The 24,408-nt window shown below is 41.3% G+C and overlaps 4 protein-coding genes across 4 annotated transcripts; 1 reads left to right on the top strand and 3 right to left on the bottom strand.

Annotated features, from left to right (window-relative positions):
• Positions 1-304: 304 nt before the first annotated feature.
• Positions 305-8,645, top strand: LOC124287442. Its single transcript, XM_046723993.1, has 2 exons — positions 305-385; positions 5,488-8,645. Exon 2 carries the CDS (start codon positions 5,512-5,514, stop codon positions 6,721-6,723), a length of 1,212 nt encoding a protein of 403 aa, XP_046579949.1. The 5' UTR covers positions 305-385; positions 5,488-5,511; the 3' UTR covers positions 6,724-8,645.
• A 1,376-nt stretch (positions 8,646-10,021) lies between these two features.
• On the bottom strand, positions 10,022-14,087 carry LOC124287438. The gene is made up of 4 exons (XM_046723990.1): positions 13,967-14,087; positions 12,452-12,598; positions 10,690-10,865; positions 10,022-10,093 (listed from the first exon to the last, which is right to left on the bottom strand). The coding sequence occupies exons 1-3, from the start codon at positions 14,004-14,006 to the stop codon at positions 10,738-10,740; spliced, it is 315 nt and encodes a 104-aa protein (XP_046579946.1). The 5' UTR covers positions 14,007-14,087; the 3' UTR covers positions 10,022-10,093; positions 10,690-10,737.
• Positions 14,088-14,904: 817 nt separating this feature from the next.
• Positions 14,905-18,967, bottom strand: LOC124287441. The gene is made up of 4 exons (XM_046723992.1): positions 18,856-18,967; positions 17,340-17,486; positions 15,576-15,751; positions 14,905-14,976 (listed from the first exon to the last, which is right to left on the bottom strand). Exons 1-3 carry the CDS (start codon positions 18,893-18,895, stop codon positions 15,624-15,626), a joined length of 315 nt encoding a protein of 104 aa, XP_046579948.1. The 5' UTR covers positions 18,896-18,967; the 3' UTR covers positions 14,905-14,976; positions 15,576-15,623.
• Positions 18,968-19,793: 826 nt separating this feature from the next.
• LOC124287322 lies at positions 19,794-23,863 on the bottom strand. Its single transcript, XM_046723818.1, has 4 exons — positions 23,752-23,863; positions 22,230-22,376; positions 20,522-20,645; positions 19,794-19,865 (listed from the first exon to the last, which is right to left on the bottom strand). The coding sequence occupies exons 1-4, from the start codon at positions 23,789-23,791 to the stop codon at positions 19,853-19,855; spliced, it is 324 nt and encodes a 107-aa protein (XP_046579774.1). The 5' UTR covers positions 23,792-23,863; the 3' UTR covers positions 19,794-19,852.
• Between the last annotated feature and the right edge of the window lie 545 nt (positions 23,864-24,408).

The raw sequence follows: 24,408 nt of genomic DNA, 5'->3' as shown, positions 1-24,408 counted from the left end.
GGACAGGTTACACAGAAACAAAACTAGACACACATCACTACATGGCTATGAATATGACACATAAAAACAAGACAAAAATGACATTAACAAAATGAGAAATGACTGCACGTAATCACCACGAAATAAAAGGATGATTTACAACACAGTTTATACTCCCTGTCTGTTTAACTCAAGGGCCCGCTACTCTACACGGGACACGGGGTTTTACGGTAGTCAGAGTTCACGTCCCGTTACTGCAGAGGTCCCTGTGTCGGTTGCTATGCATGGGTCGGGAGTTACCCACGTGAGACGTGTCTTCAGAGAATCTCGCCTCACCGTTAGGCGTGCAGGGGTCTGATTAACCTGTAGGGATACGTTCTTGGCCAAGGAGGGGGTCAGTTCGTGGGTAAGCCTTGTATATCTGCATATTTTATTTCGTGGTGATTACGTGCAGTCATTTCTCATTTTGTTAATGTCATTTTTGTCTTGTTTTTATGTGTCATATTCATAGCTATGTAGTGATGTGTGTCTAGTTTTGTTTCTGTGTTACCTGTCCGTTTTTACTTGTGTAAGCAATCTTTGTTTTCAAGTTATTTCACGTGCAAAAACAGGCGAAACTAAGTGTATGTTGCAGTCAGTGTTTAAAGTCAACCAGTCGTTTTTAACTGACGATATGGATATGAATTTGGACAGGAGTGTTGTAGATTACAACTTGTGTATTGTACATGAACATCGTTTCGGGGCTTTTTTTCTCTCCATCATCATAATTATCATAATGAAGGCACAAAACGGCCTTGACACATTGTGTATGTATATAGAAATATAATATAATAATAATAATATAGAAATATTATAGAAATAATATAGAAATTGTCCTCCACAATATTCCTATATAAATTTTCAGACAATTTGAAAATGATTGATTCACTCAATTAACAAATAAAATATGAACATCAGTGTTAGTAATCTGTTGATTGAAGGCAGTTCAGGTTCCTAATACTTTTGACGAATTAATGCCGCAATAACGTATGTATAGAAGTTTATGTAGAAAAACACAAATGCTAGAGATTTAATCAGTTTGAAAGGGCAACTCCAGTTGACAGCTCACCATGTGACCTAGTTGCTATATACGAACATGCTGTCTGTAGGGGAATATGTCCCCTGCCTATGTCGTAGCTTACAGCCTGGGGGTCTTACAGCCCTATCATGCTACCCTCCATTGAAGATCACATTAGCGTAGCATGGACAGTGAATTATAGTCCAGACACCCTAGTACAGCAGTTGTTAGCTTGTCACACTCGTGGCCGTGTATTTAACGCCTTTTAAGCAATATATGTCAGGTTAAAGTTACTATAAGCATAATGATTTTGCCTTTGTACACGCCCTAATCATCATTTTCTGATTGACGAGTTTACCAGTAAATAGTCGGAATCCTGGGTGTTCTAAATACAAGGGCTGAGATTAGCGGGGTTGTGGAGTAACGGGAACGTAATCTGTGAAAGCCACAGCTGCGACACAGATACACACAATGTCGACGTCCATGTGGAGTTTTATCATATGTCAGGCCATTAGATGTTAACACTTACCTATATCTGTCATGTAAACTCTCTTTGTAAATATAACACGTGTGTCAATGTTGTGTCGAAATAGCATAACACTGATGTCTCCCCCTTGAAGATCCGCGTTAGAAAGGGTCTTCAGCAACCCATGAGTGTCATCACCAACCGATCGGGTGTTCAGGGTCGCTGACTTGGTTCATGCGTGACATCGTATCCAAATTGTGTACATCTAAGCTCATGATGCCAATCACTGGATAGTGTTGTCCTGACACAATTATTGACAGACCGCCACCATGTAGATTATTATTGCTGAATGCGGCGTAAAGCAACAAACCTGATGTCTAGAATGTTCTGTAACTGTTTAGAACGTCTTAAAATACCTTAATGCTTTTTCCGATAATAAATATTTGTTTTATGCTTAACCTTTGAGGTCTTGGCCTGACGTCCTACTGACGTCGAGCTGTTTAAATCGTTCTGTGCGTCCTTATGTTCACTGCCCGCCGTTGGATTCTACATGTATTGTAGACCGCTCCTGTCAGTCTTTCTCGGGGTTTACATAATTTACAGACTGACCCTGCTACAAAATGGGTTTTTTTATGTCATCTCACATGCGGTTCACGTGTATCTATATGAAACATTGTAGTGGAGATTATTAATAAGTATAATTTTGAATGTCTATTTCTCCGTTTTCTTTGACTGTTTGACTGGTATTCTGGAAACTGGTGAGTAAATGGGATGACATTCAACGTCATGGATAAAACGGTCTGGTTTAATGCGTGTAGATTCTCACACCATGCTCAGGCTGGAGTGATTTGACAGTACAATACACCGGAAGTTGTTATCAACGAGTTGCGCCAGTTTTCCTAATAATCAAATAGACAAATACAAACATTCACTCATCGGTCATTTGACATATGCACTGAAATTACCTGCGTTCTGCTTCTATTGATTAAGAAATGGTTGCGCAGCAGCATATATTCGCTATACAAATGTTCAATCAAGATAGTATATAGCAAGTATATTTCTTGTCGGTATATACATTATATAAAACTATGGGTGTATAGATTTTCCAACTGCCTCATACTGTATGTGGATGAAATGTGTATCGCTCGCACAGGTAATTGCTGTCAGTGACATATTGATACTTACAGGCCAGACATACCCCCCGCAGAGAGATAGGCGACCTTTTACATGGACTGAGTGACGGGCGCGATGATCGACAATCACACATTTCAGATAGCGACACCCGTCTTAGAAATTACAACTTGTGAATGTCATTTTTCAAACCCGTTATCGACAATGACTGATTTATGGCGTCAAGTGTTAATATTTGCACAGCTTAATCCCTCATTTCAGTCTAAGCTACGTTTGTACTACAATCGTGAAGACGGCATAGTAACACTATAAACGTGGCGGGAGGTAAAGGGAACAGCACACGGGCAGTTAAAGCACACTCCACACGTGGACTGTATGCAACAAGACTTAGCGTTGTTGCGTTCAAACTAGGGGCCAAATGTCAGTGTTATTAAGGCTTAACACAAACCCTTATGTAAGCAAGTTTCAAGACAGGTGCATGTTCTGTGGAAATAAGCCTCTTTCTTTCTACTTAAGGTGTGAAGTTTAGCCCCGTGTGTTCATTCACTGCCCCTTTGCAGATCCTCCACAGTGACTGAGCGGAATTTAATGCCGCTTTGATCAGCATTCCAGGAATATCACGGCGAAACGTGCGAGGGTATGGCGCTGATAAAAGACATAATCTGTGCCAAATGGGATTCGAACCAGGTCTCTGAGGCGCCCGTGGGACCCAACCTCTGTACAGCGAAACAGCGGCGGTGCAGACTACAGTGCCTACACGTGTGTGTGCGCGTGCGTGCGTGTACCCGCAAGTTTTAGGCGCTGGTGAGGTTACACTGTCTCAGTTACCTGTGTTTCTCACCGACTTACCGACTTCAAATCTCAGCCCCCCCAAGACACGACAATGTAATTAATCCTGCGTGTCATAAACACACCATCCAACACCGATTGCAATCTATTGATACATGACTATAAACAGGCGAATGCGATCAAGCCATCTGTCTGAAAAGAGATCCGCGAAACCATTTGCCTGATAAGCTATCTCACCTGTCATGTCTTCTTACACGAAATAGACACGCTATTGACAAGCGTATGTTTCAAAAACCGTGACTGATTTCTGCGCTGCATTCTGTGTGTTGTTTAAGTGTGCGCCCGCCTGGCTAGTTCCTGTGATCTTACTCGGTCTGAAACGGCCATTATCATTCTTTATAAAGCGTGAAATAACATTGTATCGTATTTCCCGATTTACGATGCTTGTTATTATTCTTGTCTACGTTGTACAATAGGCTCAGTCAATAATGCTACTGGCTGTTGTGATGCATCTGTTGTCGATATGTTTCAGCGTATTTTATGTTCACAACAAAACAATAAAGATATTGGCTTAACATGCTTCATGCTCGGACTTGTTTGGTTAAATAAGGTTACAAAGAAAACAAGTTTGTCTCCAAGAACATTTTTGTATTTACAAACACTGTTGATTATTCGCGAGAGCGTTCTCAGGCAGTAGTGTAGCCAGTTGGTTAAAATACCACCGCTCTCTTGTGAAGGCCTGGGTTCGATTCCCAACATGGATACAATGTTCAATGTACTAACTCACTATTTATGGTCAATTACACTGCCTTCATTTTCTGTTTTCATGATTGACAATATTTCTTTCCCGAAAATACCAGTAAAATAGTATATGTCACCATGGTTTATCAAAAAATCTATTTTTCATGTCTTAAAATGTCTTTTTATGTCTTATGGCAGTAAAATCATATTCTGTGTCTCACGATCCCGATTGAAATAACACCCTTAAGGACTCTATATATGACCTATTAGTAATGTCATCACACTGTACATCAACCTCTATATATGACCTATTAGTAATGTCATCACACTGTACACCAACCTCTATATATGACCTATTAGTAATGGCATCACGCTGTACATCAACCTCTATATATGACCTATTAGTAATGTCATCACACTGTACACCAACCTCTATATATGACCTATTAGTAATGTCATCACACTGTACACCAACCTCTATATATGACCTATTAGTAATGGCATCACGCTGTACATCAACCTCTATATATGACCTATTAGTAATGTCATCACACTGTACACCAACCTCTATATATGACCTATTAGTAATGTCATCACACTGTACACCAACCTCTATATATGACCTATTAGTAATGTCATCACACTGTACACCAACCTCTATATATGACCTATTAGTAATGTCATCACACTGTACATCAACCTCTATATATGACCTATTAGTAATGTCATCACACTGTACATCATCTTCTATATATGACCTATTAGTAATGTCATCACACTGTACACCAACCTCTATATATGACCTATTAGTAATGTCATCACACTGTACATCAACCTCTATATATGACCTATTAGTAATGTCATCACACTGTACATCAACCTCTATATATGACCTATTAGTAATGTCATCACACTGTACATCAACCTCTATATATGACCTATTAGTAATGTCATCACACTGTGCATCAACCTCGTTTATTGCATAAACTCAAATATCCTTCATGTATATATTCTCCTTGTGCGTAACGTTGTGTACCACTTGCTTGATAACGGTGTTAGCATCTACACCCAAACGTCGCATCCAATGCAATGAAGAAGTTGTCTATCCACAAAAATCGTTCCCGTTCATCATACCAGCTTCTAAAATGCCACTCCGGGAAGTTACGACTGTTCACCACATTCACTAAATGGCGTTGCTGGCTCATGTTATGTGTGTGTTCCCCAGGGTTTCCAGGTATCCTGTAGTGCATACTTTGGGACAAATAATCAGAATAACATTAAACTTAATCTAAACAGTAAATTTGATATTTATTTTTGTTTTCAGGTTTCTGGAATAAATGACTCTACAATGGCGGGGATTAAAGGGATCATGAAACGCCCAAGCATTCCCATCAGGGGCAGTCACAAGGACTCCGATGTAGAAAACAAGTCCTGCCAGTCCCCGGTGAAAAACACCGATAACAAACTTCCCTCACTCGTGAAAGAAGACCGCATTGGCGAACAAAACCTTCTCGGAAACAGTTTGACTGCTAAACTCAAGAAACACTTCCCGACAGAATGTTCAACGAGGAAAGTCCTCCAGAAGAAGAATAGCAGAGACAATGTGTTCCATCTCACACAGACAAATGACGGATTGGATGATGATGTGTACGAAAAGATTCGTCGTCAGCAGCAGGTAAAGAAACATGCAGAATGGAGTCGTAGGAAACAGGAGAAGCTTCAGTCCAGACTCATATGTTGGGCAGCTGAGGCAGAGAGATTTTTACCGCAGAGCTGCCAGGGTGAAAGAAAAGAGACAGAAAATCAGGGTCCTCCTGTTGCTAAGGAGAAGATAAAGTTTGATGACTTCCCCAGAGGTCGGGGCAGCTCCGTGATTAGCTATTCCTCCTCCTTTGATGAAGACAGTGTGAGAATGATGAAGAAAGATGGAGTGTTCCGTCCTGTGAACAAATATGGCACTTCCCGCCTTCTAAGAGGAGCAGACGACCTTCCTTTTTCGAACACTCTCATCGATTATGAAACTGTGACATTGCCTTTGAAAGATAGAACGAGGGAACAGAATGAAACAGAACATTGTCGGGGGAAGAAGGGTTTATCTGTGTCCTGGAGTGCTCAGTGCTTTCATAATGATCCAAGTGACGAAAAGAAGTCGGAAAAAGACTCGAAGTCAGGCTCTGCGAAAAGTTTTAGGAGTGAGCCGATTGCATGGAAGAGACCGACCTTTTCCTCAGGCAGGAGCAAAGTTGAAAGAGTCGGTGTGATGTGGAAACTACCTCCTCAGAAACGGATCCCGAGTACAACACCGTCTCCGAAGCGAGTAAAGGTGTCCAAAGACTTGACCCCAGTAACCTCCGGTCTTGATCGAGAAGGGACTTCCGCCGCCAAGACTCGCTGGCGTGTGAAGCCCAGTGGCTCCCCCGAGTCGGAATATGGTATGGAGACAGCGTATAACATTCGCGGTTCCTTGAAGGCTTTACGGCAGATGTCGTTCCGTGGAAAAGTTTCGCCCAGAAAGATGACATTCTCGGGTTCGGAATCTGTGTGCTGTCATTCTGGATAAAACATGCAACAGGCGTCAAGGTTGTACCAGATAACGACATGTCGTAAGTGAGTGTCACTGTTACGACAACTTAATGTTACGACTAATCGGTCAAATATCACTTTGTACCGATTGACGTAATACCGACACAGATTTGTTACTGAATGTTAAAGTGAGAAGGTCACTTTAGATATGTCGTAAGATCGCTTTGAGGATTAAACCAAGTACCCCGAAGCCAGTTCAAGACACGTACCTCAATATTCCCTCAATACTCATAAATGAGATTATCATAGTAGGCAACTCTTTGAACTAACACCATTACTACCACACATTAAACATGCCTCGCTTCACCCTAAGCAGTTTGGTCTAGATTCTACATAATCCCAAATTCACCTAAAACTAATTGATGCGTAACACAAAGCAACGCTCTTAAACTATTACACAACCTGCACTTATGTCGTCCTTGGAACATTTTTACACATTTAACTGCAGTATTTATATATTATCTCTCCACGACCACTATACAGCTGTAATGTAGCTATATACGACATGATATACCTCAGGTTGTAATATAGCTATATACAACGTGATATACCTGTAATATAACCATATACAGTATGATATACCTGTGATATAGCCATATACAGTTCATTCACTTCTCTTAACGCCGAAAAACCTGGTTGAATTCCCCACATGGGTACAGTGTGTGAAGAACACTTCTGGTGTCCCTCGCCGTGAGATTGCTGGAATATTGCTAGAGGCGGCGTGAAACTTAACTCACTAACTTCTCTGAAGGCACAATAAATGGAAGTGAGCGTGTATGTAACTGCAATCATCCCCAAAATGGATTCATTACTAAAGTTGGTGACGATAAGTAATGTTTATCACATAACAACTAGCACATATGATCTGGTAAAAAGGTAACCAAGCGTGATCTCCTGATATGAACTTAAGCCAAACATTTTTAAAAAAAATTAAATTTCGTCGGTTTAGTTTAATTTAAGTTGATTTCCTAAAAAATATTTTTTACTGGCAAGACATATTGATTACATGCTCCTCCATGTTGTTGTTACCTTTCTAAGATAAATTGTTTTATTGGTATTGTATTAATTCTGAACTTCCGATTTCAAACGTGAAACACTTCGCTTCAAGATCATTTCTCTTCAACGTTTCATGCTCCTATTACTAATCATACACACGAACCTGGCAAATAACGCTATTTTCATATTACGAGTATGAAGGGTAAAATGTAAAGAAACAACCCAAATCTCGAAACTGGTGTACAACTCATGCTTTCATGCATGATAAACCACGTAAATATGATTTGATGAATACTATTTTATAACAAATCCATGGGCCCACCAGTACACTTTAAAACCACCGAAAAAGAGAAACACTGAATTACGTGATTCTGTAATATGATCACATGACGACACACGTTTATGAAAAATATTGTACGAAGCTCTCATAGAATATAACCAAAACAGTATATTCTGTATATAAAACCAACATTGGCAACTGTCTGTTGCTGTCACATCCGAACTATACACAGACATGGTATGGGTAACTCTGCTTATATAGTGTGTGCTATTCATACTTTATTTTGATCAAAAGCTAACAGACACTCAGTTCACCGGCGCTTGATATACTCAAACACTATAGAAACGCAACACATACTTCGAAAGGAAGTTTGCAAAGATACAGTAACAACACAGATACAGGACAGAGTAAATGTTGCGTTTTTTAAGGCCTTTCAGTATATAAGTGCATATCAAAATACCAACTTGTTCCAATATCCAGTCTTTCAATGGAAAAGCTATGCATCTCCAAACATAATCATTTAACACGTATTTTATACAATTATATATCTTCCCCTAACTGCTGCACTGTCAGAGCATTTACACACGAACCTGCAAGAATCAATAAAAGCATGTCCGTGTTCAGTTGTTTTCTTCATGTGTCTGCCTACATCAGTTCTGTCAGTCTATTGTTTAACGGTGTCAACTGGAACTGTTTCCGACGTGTAGAAAGTACTGGAAACTCTCAGGAGTCAAGCTGCCAAACACGGTCACCCATCCAAGGACTCTCGGCGCCCAACCTTGCTTATCTTCAACTGATTTGTGACCTGAGCTCCATGCACAGGACCACACACCACCACCGCCACCACATCCTAGAACCAGTCCAACAACAAGGCTTATATAACGGTATTAGCATCGCTAGCTCTTTGAACAGATATGTCATGCGTGCAACTGGTACTTCGAATAGTGGTGTCGTCTGCAGAAAGGGAACTCCACTATGACATATTTTGGTCACGTGTCATTATTCGTGATTGCGGTTCACGTGGAAAGTTGAAATGATTTACTCGACATAAACATACCCGATTGTCACTAGATGAAAGCATCTGTGGTCCATATCTCCAAAATGATCTGTTCGCGGCATTAAATTCACCTTGAGGAGTTATACAATGGCAGAGCTTTCAGCACAATAACAAATAGGCCAACATATATATCTGTGTCAAGATCTATTGTACATGCAGACCGTGATGTTATGTACGGAGAGATAGATCGGAGATAATTGCCTAGAGGTCTCATACAAGCCTACTTGTGGGAGAATACAGAATTCCTTCACAGAAGGTGTAGGGAACACTCCTATCTCCCAACGCTCTAGAACCCTAGATGATTGTCCAAATATATTAATGTAGGCGAATCGCTGTCACAGTGTCGTAACCTGGTTTGTGCTGTAATGCATGTCGTTCCTGTTTTATCATCAACTTTGTCTTAAGATTTCTTAAAATATATAATCTTCTGCTATACATAGTATCAAGAATCTGTGTAAGCCACGAAGTTCTAGGATGACATACATGTTAATGGACAAAGTGCACTTATACGAATTATGTAAATGCCCAATGGGTGAGTCTGATATTTCAAGACATATGTATGTGTGTATTTGTGTGTGTGTGTTTTTGTGTGTGTGTGTTTTTTGTGTGTTTGGTGTGTGTGTGTGTGTGTGTGTGTGTGTGTGTGTGTGTGTGTGTGTGTGTGTGTGTGTGTGTGCGTGCGTGCGTGTGCGAGCGTGTACATGTGTAATACAATATGTGGGTTTTATATTCTCCGTGTGTGGCGATAGTGGTGCCTTTGGGAAAATAATTGATAACAGCAAATGACTTCCAGCGACCTACAGTTATGCTGTTTATGGTACAGTTGTTGATGACCTCACAGTTGTAGGTAGCCCGGTGTATGAAACCCGACATCACGTATGTCGTGACTATACCACTGAGTGAACTATCTAACCGCTCCCTGCTTTAAAATACAACACGTTGTAGGACAATTATCATTTATCGACATATTCATACAACAAATACGTCAAGCGTGTTATGTATTAATTCCCAGACCTGAAATGAAAGCAAATGCTTAAGTTTAATAAACACCACATAAAGGCGAAACAATAACATTATATTTTATCGTAACATCATTCTCGATAATCAAAGGTAGTTATCTCAATTTTCTTGTAATTAAAACCTCAGACCAATTGGCTATCACAGCCCCGATTGGAATGTGACGTTACATCATGTTGTATCAGAAACGTCCCACAGAAAATAGGCGAGGTGAGGTGAAATTGGGTTTAACGTCGTGCTTGAGAATATTTCGCTCATATGACGACGTGCATGCGTGTAGGTTTAGGTGCGGCTGCTTGTACTAGCCCAGACTGAAGCTGGTTTTATAGTGCTAGCCCACTGAGATACAATGCCGCAGTGAAGCATGAATACCCCACTCAGACACATTATACTGACTCCGAGCCGACCAGTCCGTTGTACCCATTAATGCCGAACGCCAGGGACAGGGACCAACAAGTACCATATTTTAACGTCTTTGGTATGACGCGGTCGGGGATTGAACCCGCGACCCTCCGCTCTCCGGGCGGACGCTCTAACCACTACACCACGGAGGCGGTCCCCACAGAAAATAACTTTATTGGAAGCTTATTTACGTGTCGTATCATTCGAATCGCAATCGAAACTGTTCGAGTTGGTTGAGCCTACGCTGGATATCCACAGTGGCAGTAGTCGTCGATACAGTGGAAGGATTGCCATGGTCTTGCACAGTTGCACGTGATGTCCCCACCCAAGAAACGTGTCAGACATTCGTTACGGTCAGTGCATTGGGCTGCGAAAAAAACAAACAAATCGTAAACGTGAAGGCCATTTGTCTGTGTTAGATAAGTTTATTTAAGCATTTCAAAACCACATTCTTTGAATACTATCACTCCATCGCGCAAGGGTAGCCTTAAGGATGTGGCTTACAGTTCGAACCTTGTTACATTATCATACCATATATAATTTGTTGACATCAATTCAAAATCTTTGAAATTACAACTTCATAGACCCATTCAGAGGTCGAGACGATCGGAGTAGGGTAATTAGCCATGGAACATATATAAAATGGCAAAAGCGATATATGTATAGATTTATCCGAATTCGAACAAAATCCATTGAATACTTATTCCATTCAATACTTAATGCATTCAATAGGTAATACTTTTTTAGTAATTTAGGCTCTGAGGTATGATTTGGCAGAATAGGTCAACGGTCAGCATATATGTATGTATTTTAGACTACCGCTTAGTATCTGGATATATATAATTTTGATAGAAAGCAAACAATTATGGCTTACGGTCCGACCTTTGCTATGTCGCCATACCGCCGTTTGGGACATTCAATGCAAAAGTGAGTGAGTTTTAGTTTAACGCCGCGTTTAGCAATATTCAAGCAATATTACGACAGGGCACACCAGAAATGGGCTTCACACATTGCGCCCATGTTGGGAATCGAACCCAGATCTTCGGTGTGACGAGTGAACGTTTTAACCACTAGGCTACACCACCGTCCCTACCTGTAAAAGACCATCAAATTGAAGTATTTAAAATTCCACTTCATCGACCCATTCAATTGGAGTGTGGAAATTAGATATGGAACAATAATTCAATCAGGGTTTAGCCCACGAATCATGTTACATCTTCTTAAGCGATAAATATCGATTTTTCCGAATTAGAGAGAAGAAAATTCATTCACAACTTAATCCCTGACACATAAGTATGTCGTGTAATTTAGGATCTTTAGTATGATTTGGCAAAATAGGACAACAGTCAGCATAAACGTAGACGCGTTAGACTAACGCTTAGTCTCTGAATATATAGAATTTTGATAGAAACAGACAATTTCTTTCAAATTTAAAAACGAGCGCCAATAAGAAGGGAGATTAAGGACCTGAACCTGCCGACTTGCTTCATATAGGCTTTAGCAGTGTAGAAAGGGCTGAGCGGGAGGAAAATAATATGGTTCAGGGACTGTGAGACAGGCTAGTAGATACGTCTATTTCAATATGTATATAGTTGGCGAACACCGGAACTACAAGAACAATATCGACGACGTGTAGAAGTCCTTATGCATGTGTTTGTTCGTGCTAATGTTTTGTAGATAAACCTCATTTATCAACTGTCTTGGACCTTGCATTGAAGTGGTTGAAAATATATGCTTCAGGGATAGTGTGATCAATATGTCGCAAACAGTAGATTTGCGATTACACGTCGTGTACGAAGTCGTCAATTTAGCCGGCTCGGATGACGTTGCCAAGAACGTCGTCCAACCCGGAATTCCATATGAGTTTGATGCATGGCTGTGGTATCCCCCCTACCCTTTCACACGCACGCACTCACGCACGCACGCAGTTTCAATTGTAGGTTCGCTTGTTACCGAGGTCTTGGTCGGGGTCGCAAGCGTTGGTGCAGGTACACAGGCCGTTGTCGCAGATCAGTGACCCTGCTGTTCCACACACAGTAATCCTTGAACAGTCCGCTACTGTGGCACACGCCTCCCTCTTGCTGAGAGCCGAGGCACAAGCTACAAGTAAACATGTAAACATACATCCTAGTGAGGGCTGAGGCACAAGCTACAAGTAAACATGGAAACATACATCCTAGTCAGTGAGTGAGTGAGTGAGTGAGTAGTTTTACGCCGCACTCAGCAATATTCCAACTATATTGCGGCGGTCTGTAAATAATCGAGTCTGGACCAGACAATCCAGTGATCAACAGCATGAGCATCGATCTACGCAAATGGTATACGATGACATGTGTCAACCAAGTCAGCGAGCCTGACCACCCGATCCCGTTAGTCGCCTCTTACGACATGGGTTACTGAAGATCAATTCTAACCCGGATCTTCACGGGTCATATTGATGAGTAAGTGGATTTGTTTAAACCAGGAATTAATATTCCACGTTCGTCAGGGTGACATACTGAATCTGGACCAGGTAAACCGGTGACTACAGTCATAACTGACCATACAGGAGTAAACTGACTCAGGGCAATCCAATCCAGCACGGAATACATGCGGGGTATATACACAACAGAGTTACCTGCCATTACATGCTTGGAAACACAACACCATGATCAGGAATATCAGTTCATATTGACCTGTGTTGGGTGATCAGGCCTGTTGGAGGCCAGCCAGTGGTCAGTAACGTGAACGTGTATATGGATCATCACAGAACAAAACAAGTCAGCAAAAGCTATGTAAGACGTCCCTTCCAAGAAAAAAGGCATATATTTGGGTCACACGGTGTCATTTTAAGACAGTTATGGGGAAGTTGCGAGTAGCATTTAACGACTAGCTATTTCTTTTACCATAATCATGGAATATGAGCCCAGAACGAAGAAATGGTTATATTTCCCCATTATCTACGTCATTACCAGCACCACCTCACACGATTTCAGTGTCCCAATGTACCTACAAGGAAAAATGGCTGTGTGTTCCTTTGTTACTTCAAGAATTACCCCATTGGTTATATGTCAAATATCTTTCTAGCGGAGCGTTATACCGAACACAAAAAGACACCGGTAACTGCTGGGTAGTTCCGCACAGGAACAATGTGTGACCTTTCTCGTCATCTTTATCCGAAAACGTGTCAAGATACTCTCCAAACAGACAATCCTGCAGTTAAATTACCCGTACATGGCATGGATACGAACCTTATCACTGTGGCGTTCACATGACATAAACGTCAATTACGTCATCGCCTTCGGGCATGATTTAATTAATCAATGTTTGATGTGTAATTGAAACTACCTGATATAGCCCAAGCAGTCATGACTAGCTTCTTGACATAGACGATCGTTGATCAAGCTTTGTCAGACAATGATTCAAATCTTATAAAGAAATCGTTATCTTATAAAATGCCTATTAAATTTGTGAGTGGTATGAAATTACCTGCCAGTGCTAGAACGGAGAGAATGGTGAGAGATCCCATGGCTAGTGGATTGTCCGAGAGTCTTCCTACAAAGTGGCCACTCCTATCTCACAACGCTCGAACACCGGCCAGATGGGTTTTTTTTTTTCTCTCACTGATAAAGATCGTGTTAGTTCTACACGATTTCGTGTTATTCGGTTAAAGAGACGACGTATTTAATTCTAATTCTTTGACAAGTCTAGATTGTTCCAGTTTGTTCTTTTTATCAGTTATTTGAAGACAATTCCACATAACAAATAATGCACAGGCTAGCTATTCTGGAAACGTTCGTAGCCCTACGAACTTCTTAAGCCCATACTTAACACATTGGCTACGATCGAAGTTACGAATTCTTAGGGCTTCGAACGTTTGGAATGCATGTCGTTCCTGTTTTATCTTCAGCTTTGTCTTAAGATTTCTTAAAATATATAGCCTTCTGCTATACATAGTATCAAGAATCTGTGTAAGCCACGAAGTTCTAGGATGACATACATGTTAACGGACAAAGTGCACTTATACGAATTATGTAAATGCCCAATGGGTGAGTCTGATATTTCAAGACATATGTATGTGTGTATTTGTTTGTGTGTGTTTTTGTGTGTTTGTGTTTTTTTTGTGTTTGGTGTGTGTGTGTGTGTGTGCGTGCGTGCGTGCGTGCGCGCGTGCGTGTGCGTGTACATGTATAATACAATATGTGGGTTTTATATTCTCCGTGTGTGGCGATAGTGGTGCCTTTGGGAAAATAATTGATAACAGCAAATGACTTCCAGCGACCTACAGTTATGCTGTTTATGGTACAGTTGTTGATGACCTCACAGTTGTAGGTAGCCCGGTGTATGAAACCCGACATCACGTATGTCGTGACTATACCACTGAGTGAACTATCTAACCGCTCCCTGCTTTAAAATACAACACGTTGTAGGACAATTATCATTTATCGACATATTCATACAACAAATACGTCAAGCGTGTTATGTATTAATTCCCAGACCTGAAATGAAAGCAAATGCTTAAGTTTAATAAACACCACATAAAGGCGAAACAATAACATTATATTTTATCGTAACATCATTCTCGATAATCAAAGGTAGTTATCTCAATTTTCTTGTAATTAAAACCTCAGACCAATTGGCTATCACAGCCCCGATTGGAATGTGACGTTACATCATGTTGTATCAGAAACGTCCCACAGAAAATAGGCGAGGTGAGGTGAAATTGGGTTTAACGTCGTGCTTGAGAATATTTCGCTCATATGACGACGTGCATGCGTGTGTAGGTTTAGGTGCGGCTGCTTGTACTAGCCCAGACTGAAGCTGGTTTTATAGTGCTAGCCCACTGAGATACAATGCCGCAGTGAAGCATGAATACCCCACTCAGACACATTATACTGACTCCGAGCCGACCAGTCCGTTGTACCCATTAATGCCGAACGCCAGGGACAGGGACCAACAAGTACCATATTTTAACGTCTTTTGGTATGACGCGGTCGGGGATTGAACCCGCGACCCTCCGCTCTCCGGGCGGACGCTCTAACCACTACACCACGGAGGCGGTCCCCACAGAAAATAACTTTATTGGAAGCTTATTTACGTGTCGTATCATTCGAATCGCAATCGAAACTGTTCGAGTTGGTTGAGCCTACGCTGGATATCCACAGTGGCAGTAGTCGTCGATACAGTGGAAGGATTGCCATGGTCTTGCACAGTTGCACGTGATGTCCCCACCCAAGAAACGTGTCAGACATTCGTTACGGTCAGTGCATTGGGCTGCGAAAAAAAACAAACAAATCGTAAACGTGAAGGCCATTTGTCTGTGTTAGATAAGTTTATTTAAGCATTTCAAAACCACATTCTTTGAATACTATCACTCCATCGCGCAAGGGTAGCCTTAAGGATGTGGCTTACAGTTCGAACCTTGTTACATTATCATACCATATATAATTTGTTGACATCAATTCAAAATCTTTGAAATTACAACTTCATAGACCCATTCAGAGGTCGAGACGATCGGAGTAGGGTAATTAGCCATGGAACATATATAAAATGGCAAAAGCGATATATGTATAGATTTATCCGAATTCGAACAAAATCCATTGAATACTTATTCCATTCAATACTTAATGCATTCAATATGTAATACTTTTTTTAGTAATTTAGGCTCTGAGGTATGATTTGGCAGAATAGGTCAACGGTCAGCATATATGTATGTATTTTAGACTACCGCTTAGTATCTGGATATATATAATTTTGATAGAAAGCAAACAATTATGGCTTACGGTCCGACCTTTGCTATGTCGCCATACCGCCGTTTGGGACATTCAATGCAAAAGTGAGTGAGTTTTAGTTTAACGCCGCGTTTAGCAATATTCAAGCAATATTACGACAGGGCACACCAGAAATGGGCTTCACACATTGCGCCCACGTTGGGAATCGAACCCAGATCTTCGGTGTGACGAGTGAACGTTTTAACCACTGGGCTACACCACCGTCCCTACCTGTAAAAGACCATCAAATTGAAGTATTTAAAATTCCACTTCATCGACCCATTCAATTGGAGTGTGGAAATTAGATATGGAACAATAATTCAATCAGGGTTTAGCCCACGAATCATGTTACATCTTCTTAAGCCATAAATATCGATTTTTCCGAATTAGAGAGAAGAAAATTCATTCACAACTTAATCCCTGACACATAAGTATGTCGTGTAATTTAGGATCTTTAGTATGATTTGGCAAAATAGGACAACAGTCAGCATAAACGTAGACGCGTTAGACTAACGCTTAGTCTCTGAATATATAGAATTTTGATAGAAACAGACAATTTCTTTCAAATTTAAAAACGAGCGCCAATAAGAAGGGAGATTAAGGACCTGAACCTGCCGACTTGCTTCATATAGGCTTTAGCAGTGTAGAAAGGGCTGAGCGGGAGGAAAATAATATGGTTCAGGGACTGTGAGACAGGCTAGTAGATACGTCTATTTCAATATGTATATAGTTGGCGAACACCGGAACTACAAGAACAATATCGACGACGTGTAGAAGTCCTTATGCATGTGTTTGTTCGTGCTAATGTTTTGTAGATAAACCTCATTTATCAACTGTCTTGGACCTTGCATTGAAGTGGTTGAAAATATATGCTTCAGGGATAGTGTGATCAATATGTCGCAAACAGTAGATTTGCGATTACACGTCGTGTACGAAGTCGTCAATTTAGCCGGCTCGGATGACGTTGCCAGGAACGTCGTCCAACCCGGAATTCCATATGAGTTTGATGCATGGCTGTGGTATCCCCCCTACCCTTTCACACGCACGCACTCACGCACGCACGCAGTTTCAATTGTAGGTTCGCTTGTTACCGAGGTCTTGGTCGGGGTCGCAAGCGTTGGTGCAGGTACACAGGCCGTTGTCGCAGATCAGTGACCCTGCTGTTCCACACACAGTAATCCTTGAACAGTCCGCTACTGTGGCACACGCCTCCCTCTTGCTGAGAGCCGAGGCACAAGCTACAAGTAAACATGTAAACATACATCCTAGTGAGGGCTGAGGCACAAGCTACAAGTAAACATGGAAACATACATCCTAGTCAGTGAGTGAGTGAGTGAGTGAGTGAGTAGTTTTACGCCGCACTCAGCAATATTCCAACTATATTGCGGCGGTCTGTAAATAATCGAGTCTGGACCAGACAATCCAGTGATCAACAGCATGAGCATCGATCTACGCAAATGGTATACGATGACATGTGTCAACCAAGTCAGCGAGCCTGACCACCCGATCCCGTTAGTCGCCTCTTACGACATGGGTTACTGAAGATCAATTCTAACCCGGATCTTCACGGGTCATATTGATGAGTAAGTGGATTTGTTTAAACCAGGAATTAATATTCCACGTTCGTCAGGGTGACATACTGAATCTGGACCAGGTAAACCGGTGACTACAGTCATAACTGACCATACAGGAGTAAACTGACTCAGGGCAATCCAATCCAGCACGGAATACATGCGGGTATATACACAACAGAGTTACCTGCCATTACATGCTTGGAAACACAACACCATGATCAGGAATATCAGTTCATATTGACCTGTGTTGGGTGATCAGGCCTGTTGGAGGCCAGCCAGTGGTCAGTAACGTGAACGTGTATATGGATCATCACAGAACAAAACAAGTCAGCAAAAGCTATGTAAGACGTCCCTTCCAAGAAAAAGGCATATATTTGGGTCACACGGTGTCATTTTAAGACAGTTATGGTGGAAGTTGCGAGTAGCATTTAACGACTAGCTATTTCTTTACCATAATCATGGAATATGAGCCCAGAACGAAGAAATGGTTATATTTCCCCCATTATCTACGTCATTACCAGCACCACCTCACACGATTTCAGTGTCCCAATGTACCTACAAGGAAAATGGCTGTGTGTTCCTTTGTTACTTCAAGAATTACCCCATTGGTTATATGTCAAATATCTTTCTAGCGGAGCATTATACCGAACACAAAAGACACCGGTAACTGCTGGGTAGTTCCGCACAGGAACAATGTGTGACCTTTCTCGTCATTTTTATCCGAAAACGTGTCAAGATACTCTCCAAACAGACAATCCTGCAGTTAAATTACCCGTACATGGCATGGATACGAACCTTATCACTGTGGCGTTCACATGACATAAACGTCAATTACGTCATCGCCTTCGGGCATGATTTAATTAATCAATGTTTGATGTGTAATTGAAACTACCTGATATAGCCCAAGCAGTCATGACTAGCTTCTTGACATAGACGATCGTTGATCAAGCTTTGTCAGACAATGATTCAAATCTTATAAAGAAATCGTTATCTTATAAAATGCCTATTAAATTTGTGAGTGGTACGAAATTACCTGCCAGTGCTAGAACGGAGAGAATGGTGAGAGATCCCATGGCTAGTGGATTGTCCGAGAGTCTTCCTACAAAGTGGCCACTCCTATCTCACAACGCTCGAACACCGGCCAGATGGGTTTTTTTTTCTCTCACTGATAAAGATCGTGTTAGTTCTACACGATTTCGTGTTATTCGGTTAAAGAGACGACGTATTTAATTCTAATTCTTTGACAAGTCTAGATTGTTCCAGTTTGTTCTTTTTATCAGTTATTTGAAGACAATTCCACATAACAAATAATGCACAGGCTAGCTATTCTGGAAACGTTCGTAGCCCTACGAACTTCTTAAGCCCATACTTAACACATTGGCTACGATTGAAGTTACGAATTCTTAGGGCTTCGAACGTTTGGAATGCATGTCGTTCCTGTTTTATCTTCAGCTTTGTCTTAAGATTTCTTAAAATATATAGCCTTCTGCTATACATAGTATCAAGAATCTGTGTAAGCCACGAAGTTCTAGGATGACATACATGTTAACGGACAAAGTGCACTTATACGAATTATGTAAATGCCCAATGGGTGAGTCTGATATTTCAAGACATATGTATGTGTGTATTTGTGTGTGTGTGTTTTTGTGTGTTTGTGTTTTTTTTGTGTTTGGTGTGTGTGTGTGTGTGTGTGTGTGTGTGTGTGCGTGCGTGCGTGTGCGAGCGTGTACATGTGTAATACAATATGTGGGTTTTATATTCTCCGTGTGTGGCGATAGTGGTGCCTTTGGGAAAATAATTGATAACAGCAAATGACTTCCAGCGACCTACAGTTATGCTGTTTATGGTACAGTTGTTGATGACCTCACAGTTGTAGGTAGCCCGGTGTATGAAACCCGACATCACGTATGTCGTGACTATACCACTGAGTGAACTATCTAACCGCTCCCTGCTTTAAAATACAACACGTTGTAGGACAATTATCATTTATCGACATATTCATACAACAAATACGTCAAGCGTGTTATGTATTAATTCCCAGACCTGAAATGAAAGCAAATGCTTAAGTTTAATAAACACCACATAAAGGCGAAACAATAACATTATATTTTATCGTAACATCATTCTCGATAATCAAAGGTAGTTATCTCAATTTTCTTGTAATTAAAACCTCAGACCAATTGGCTATCACAGCCCCGATTGGAATGTGACGTTACATCATGTTGTATCAGAAACGTCCCACAGAAAATAGGCGAGGTGAGGTGAAATTGGGTTTAACGTCGTGCTTGAGAATATTTCGCTCATATGACGACGTGCATGCGTGTGTAGGTTTAGGTGCGGCTGCTTGTACTAGCCCAGACTGAAGCTGGTTTTATAGTGCTAGCCCACTGAGATACAATGCCGCAGTGAAGCATGAATACCCCACTCAGACACATTATACTGACTCCGAGCCGACCAGTCCTTGTTGTACCCATTAATGCCGAACGCCAGGGACAGGGACCAACAAGTACCATATTTTAACGTCTTTTGGTATGACGCGGTCGGGGATTGAACCCGCGACCATCCGCTCTCCGGGCGGACGCTCTAACCACTACACCACGGAGGCGGTCCCCACAGAAAATAACTTTATTGGAAGCTTATTTACGTGTCGTATCATTCGAATCGCAATCGAAACTGTTAGAGTTGGTTGAGCGACTTACGCTGGATATCCACAGTGGCAGTAGTCGTCGATACAGTGGAAGGATCGCCATGGTCTGGCACAGTTGCACGTGATGTCCCCACCCAAGAAACGTGTCAGACATTCGTTACGGTCAGTGCATTGGGCTGCAAAAAATACAAACAAATCGTAAACGTGAAGGCCATTTGTCTGTGTTAGCTAAGTTTATTTAAGCATTTCAAAACCACATTCTTTGAATACTATCACTCCATCGTGCAAGGGTAGCCTTAAGGATGTGGCTTACAGTTCGAACCTTGTTACATTATCATACCATATATAATTTGTTGACATCAATTCAAAATCTTTGAAATTACAACTTCATAGACCCATTCAGAGGTCGAGACGATCGGAGTAGGGTAATTAGCCATGGAACATATATAAAATGGCAAAAGCGATATATGTATAGATTTATCCGAATTCGAACAAAATCCATTGAATACTTATTCCATTCAATACTTAATGCATTCAATAGGTAATACTTTTTTAGTAATTTAGGCTCTGAGGTATGATTTGGCAGAATAGGTCAACGGTCAGCATATATGTATGTATGTTAGACTACCGCTTAGTATCTGGGTATATATACTTTTGATAGAAGCAAACAATTATGGCTTACGGTCCGACCTTTGCTATGTCGCCATACCGCCGTTTGGGACATTCAATGCAAAAGTGAGTGAGTTTTAGTTTTACGCCGCGTTTAGCAATATTCGAGCAATATTACGACAGGGCACACCAGAAATGGGCTTCACACATTGCGCCCACGTTGGGAATCGAACCCAGATCTTCGGTGTGACGAGCGAACGTTTTAACCACTAGGCTACACCACCGTCCCTACCTGTAAAAGACCATCAAATTGAAGTATTTAAAATTCCACTTCATCGACCCATTCAATTGGAGTGTGGAAATTAGATATGGAACAATAATTCAATCAGGGTTTAGCCCACGAATCATGTTACATCTTCTTAAGCGATAAATATCGATTTTTCCGAATTAGAGAGAAGAAAATTCATTCACAACTTAATCCCTGACACATAAGTAAGTCGTGTAATTTAGGATCTTTAGTATGATTTGGCAAAATAGGACAACAGTCAGCATAAACGTAGACGCGTTAGACTAACGCTTAGTCTCTGAATATATAGAATTTTGATAGAAACAGACAATTTCTTTCAAATTTAAAAACGAGCGCCAATGAGAAGGGAGATTATAAGGACCTGAACCTGCCGACTTGCTTCATATAGGCTTTAGCAGTGTAGAAAGGGCAGAGCGGGAGGAAAATAATATGGTTCAGGGACTGTGAGACAGGCTAGTAGATACGTCTATTTCAATATGTATATAGTTGGCGAACACCGGAACGACAAGAACAATATCGACGACGTGTAGAACTTCGGCATGTGTTTGTTCGTGCTAATGTTTTGCAGATAAACCTCATTTATCAACTGTCTTGGACCTTGCATTGAAGTGGTTGAAAATATATGCTTCAGGGATAGTGTGATCAATATGTCGCAAACAGTAGATTTGCGATTACACGTCGTGTACGAAGTCGTCAATTTAGCCGGCTCGGATGACGTTGCCAGGAACGTCGTCCAACCCGGAATTCCATATGAGTTTGATGCATGGCTGTGGTATCCCCCCTACCCTTTCACACGCACGCACTCACGCACGCACGCAGTTTCAATTGTAGGTTCGCTTGTTACCGAGGTCTTGGTCGGGGTCGCAAGCGTTGGTGCAGGTACACAGGCCGTTGTCGCAGATGAGGGACCCTGCTGTTCCACACACAGTAATCCTTGAACAGTCCGCTACTGTGGCACACGCCTCCCTCTTGCTGAGAGCCGAGGCACAAGCTACAAGTAAACATGTAAACATACATCCTAGTGAGGGCTGAGGCACAAGCTACAAGTAAACATGTAAACATACATCCTAGTCAGTGAGTGAGTGAGTGAGTGAGTGAGTGAGTAGTTTTACGCCGCACTCAGCAATATTCCAACTATATTGCGGCGGTCTGTAAATAATCGATTCTGGACCAGACAATCCAGTGATCAACAGCATGAGCATCGATCTACGCAAATGGTATACGATGACATGTGTCAACCAAGTCAGCGAGCCTGACCACCCGATCCCGTTAGTCGCCTCTTACGACATGGGTTACTGAAGATCAATTCTAACCCGGATCTTCACGGGTCATTTTGATGAGTAAGTGGATTTGTTTAAACCAGGAATTAATATTCCACGTTCGTCAGGGTGACATACTGATTCTGGACCAGGTAAACCGGTGACTGCAGTCATAACTGACCATACAGGAGTAAACTGACTCAGGGCAATCCAATCCAGCACGGAATACATGCGGGGTATATAAACAACAGAGTTACCTGCCATTACATGCTTGGAAACACAACACCATGATCAGGAATATCAGTTCATATTGACCTGTGTTGGGTGATCAGGCCTGTTGGAGGCCAGCCAGTGGTCAGTAACGTGAACGTGTATATGGATCATCACAGAACAAAACAAGTCAGCAAAAGCTATGTAAGACGTCCCTTCCAAGAAAAAGGCATATATTTGGGTCACACGGTGTCATTTTAAGACAGTTATGGTGGAAGTTGCGAGTAGCATTTAACGACTAGCTATTTCTTTTACCATAATCATGGAATATGAGCCCAGAACGAAGAAATGGTTATATTTCCCCCATTATCTACGTCATTACCAGCACCACCTCACACGATTTCAGTGTCCCAATGTACCTACAAGGAAAATGGCTGTGTGTTCCTTTGTTACTTCAAGAATTACCCCATTGGTTATATGTCAAATATCTTTCTAGCGGAGCGTTATACCGAACACAAAAGACACCGGTAACTGCTGGGTAGTTCCGCACAGGAACAATGTGTGACCTTTCTCGTCATCTTTATCCGAAAACGTGTCAAGATACTCTCCAAACAGACAATCCTGCAGTTAAATTACCCGTACATGGCATGGATACGAACCTTATCACTGTGGCGTTCACATGACATATACGTCAATTACGTCATCGCCTTCGGGCATGATTTAATTAATCAATGTTTGATGTGTAATTGAAACTACCTGATATAGCCCAAGCAGTCATGACTAGCTTCTTGACATAGACGATCGTTGATCAAGCTTTGTCAGACAATGATTCAAATCTTATAAAGAAATCGTTATCTTATAAAATGCCTATTAAATTTGTGAGTGGTATGAAATTACCTGCCAGTGCTAGAACGGAGAGAATGGTGAGAGATCCCATGGCTAGTGGATTGTCCGAGAGTCTTCCTACAAAGTGGCCACTCCTATCTCACAACGCTCGAACACCGGCCAGATGGGTTTTTTTTTCTCTCACTGATAAAGATCGTGTTAGTTCTACACGATTTCGTGTTATTCGGTTAAAGAGACGACGTATTTAATTCTAATTCTTTGACAAGTCTAGATTGTTCCAGTTTGTTCTTTTTATCAGTTATTTGAAGACAATTCCACATAACAAATAATGCACAGGCTAGCTATTCTGGAAACGTTCGTAGCCCTACGAACTTCTTAAGCCCATACTTAACACATTGGCTACGATCGAAGTTACGAATTCTTAGGACTTCGAACGTTTGGAATGCATGTCGTTCCTGTTTTATCTTCAGCTTTGTCTTAAGATTTCTTAAAATATATAGCCTTCTGCTATACATAGTATCAAGAATCTGTGTAAGCCACGAAGTTCTAGGATGACATACATGTTAACGGACAAAGTGCACTTATACGAATTATGTAAATGCCCAATGGGTGAGTCTGATATTTCAAGACATATGTATGTGTGTATTTGTGTGTGTGTGTTTTTGTGTGTTTGTGTTTTTTTTGTGTTTGGTGTGTGTGTGTGTGTGT

Source organism: Haliotis rubra, unplaced genomic scaffold (genome assembly GCF_003918875.1).
Source record: "Haliotis rubra isolate DU_JTF1 unplaced genomic scaffold, ASM391887v1 Scf40, whole genome shotgun sequence".
Lineage (NCBI taxonomy): Eukaryota > Metazoa > Mollusca > Gastropoda > Lepetellida > Haliotidae > Haliotis > Haliotis rubra.
Note: the sequence above shows the minus strand (reverse complement) of the source record. Positions and strands in the feature narration are given on the sequence as shown.

Bases quoted from the DNA above. Each gene is read 5' to 3' on its own strand.
- LOC124287438 (XM_046723990.1), bottom strand. From the start codon at position 14,006: ATGGGATCTCTCACCATTCTCTCCGTTCTAGCACTGGCAG. The intron at 12,599-13,966 runs GTAATTTCATAC...GTTTACTTGTAG, and splicing joins CTCCGTTCTAGCACTGGCAG to CTTGTGCCTCGGCTCTCAGC. The intron at 10,866-12,451 runs GTAACAAGCGAA...TTTTTTTCGCAG, and splicing joins CGACCCCGACCAAGACCTCG to CCCAATGCACTGACCGTAAC.
- LOC124287441 (XM_046723992.1), bottom strand. From the start codon at position 18,895: ATGGGATCTCTCACCATTCTCTCCGTTCTAGCACTGGCAG. The intron at 17,487-18,855 runs GTAATTTCGTAC...GTTTACTTGTAG, and splicing joins CTCCGTTCTAGCACTGGCAG to CTTGTGCCTCGGCTCTCAGC. The intron at 15,752-17,339 runs GTAACAAGCGAA...TTTTTTTCGCAG, and splicing joins CGACCCCGACCAAGACCTCG to CCCAATGCACTGACCGTAAC.
- LOC124287442 (XM_046723993.1), top strand. From the start codon at position 5,512: ATGGCGGGGATTAAAGGGATCATGAAACGCCCAAGCATTCCCATCAGG.
- LOC124287322 (XM_046723818.1), bottom strand. From the start codon at position 23,791: ATGGGATCTCTCACCATTCTCTCCGTTCTAGCACTGGCAG. The intron at 22,377-23,751 runs GTAATTTCATAC...GTTTACTTGTAG, and splicing joins CTCCGTTCTAGCACTGGCAG to CTTGTGCCTCGGCTCTCAGC. The intron at 20,646-22,229 runs GTAACAAGCGAA...TATTTTTTGCAG, and splicing joins CGACCCCGACCAAGACCTCG to CCCAATGCACTGACCGTAAC.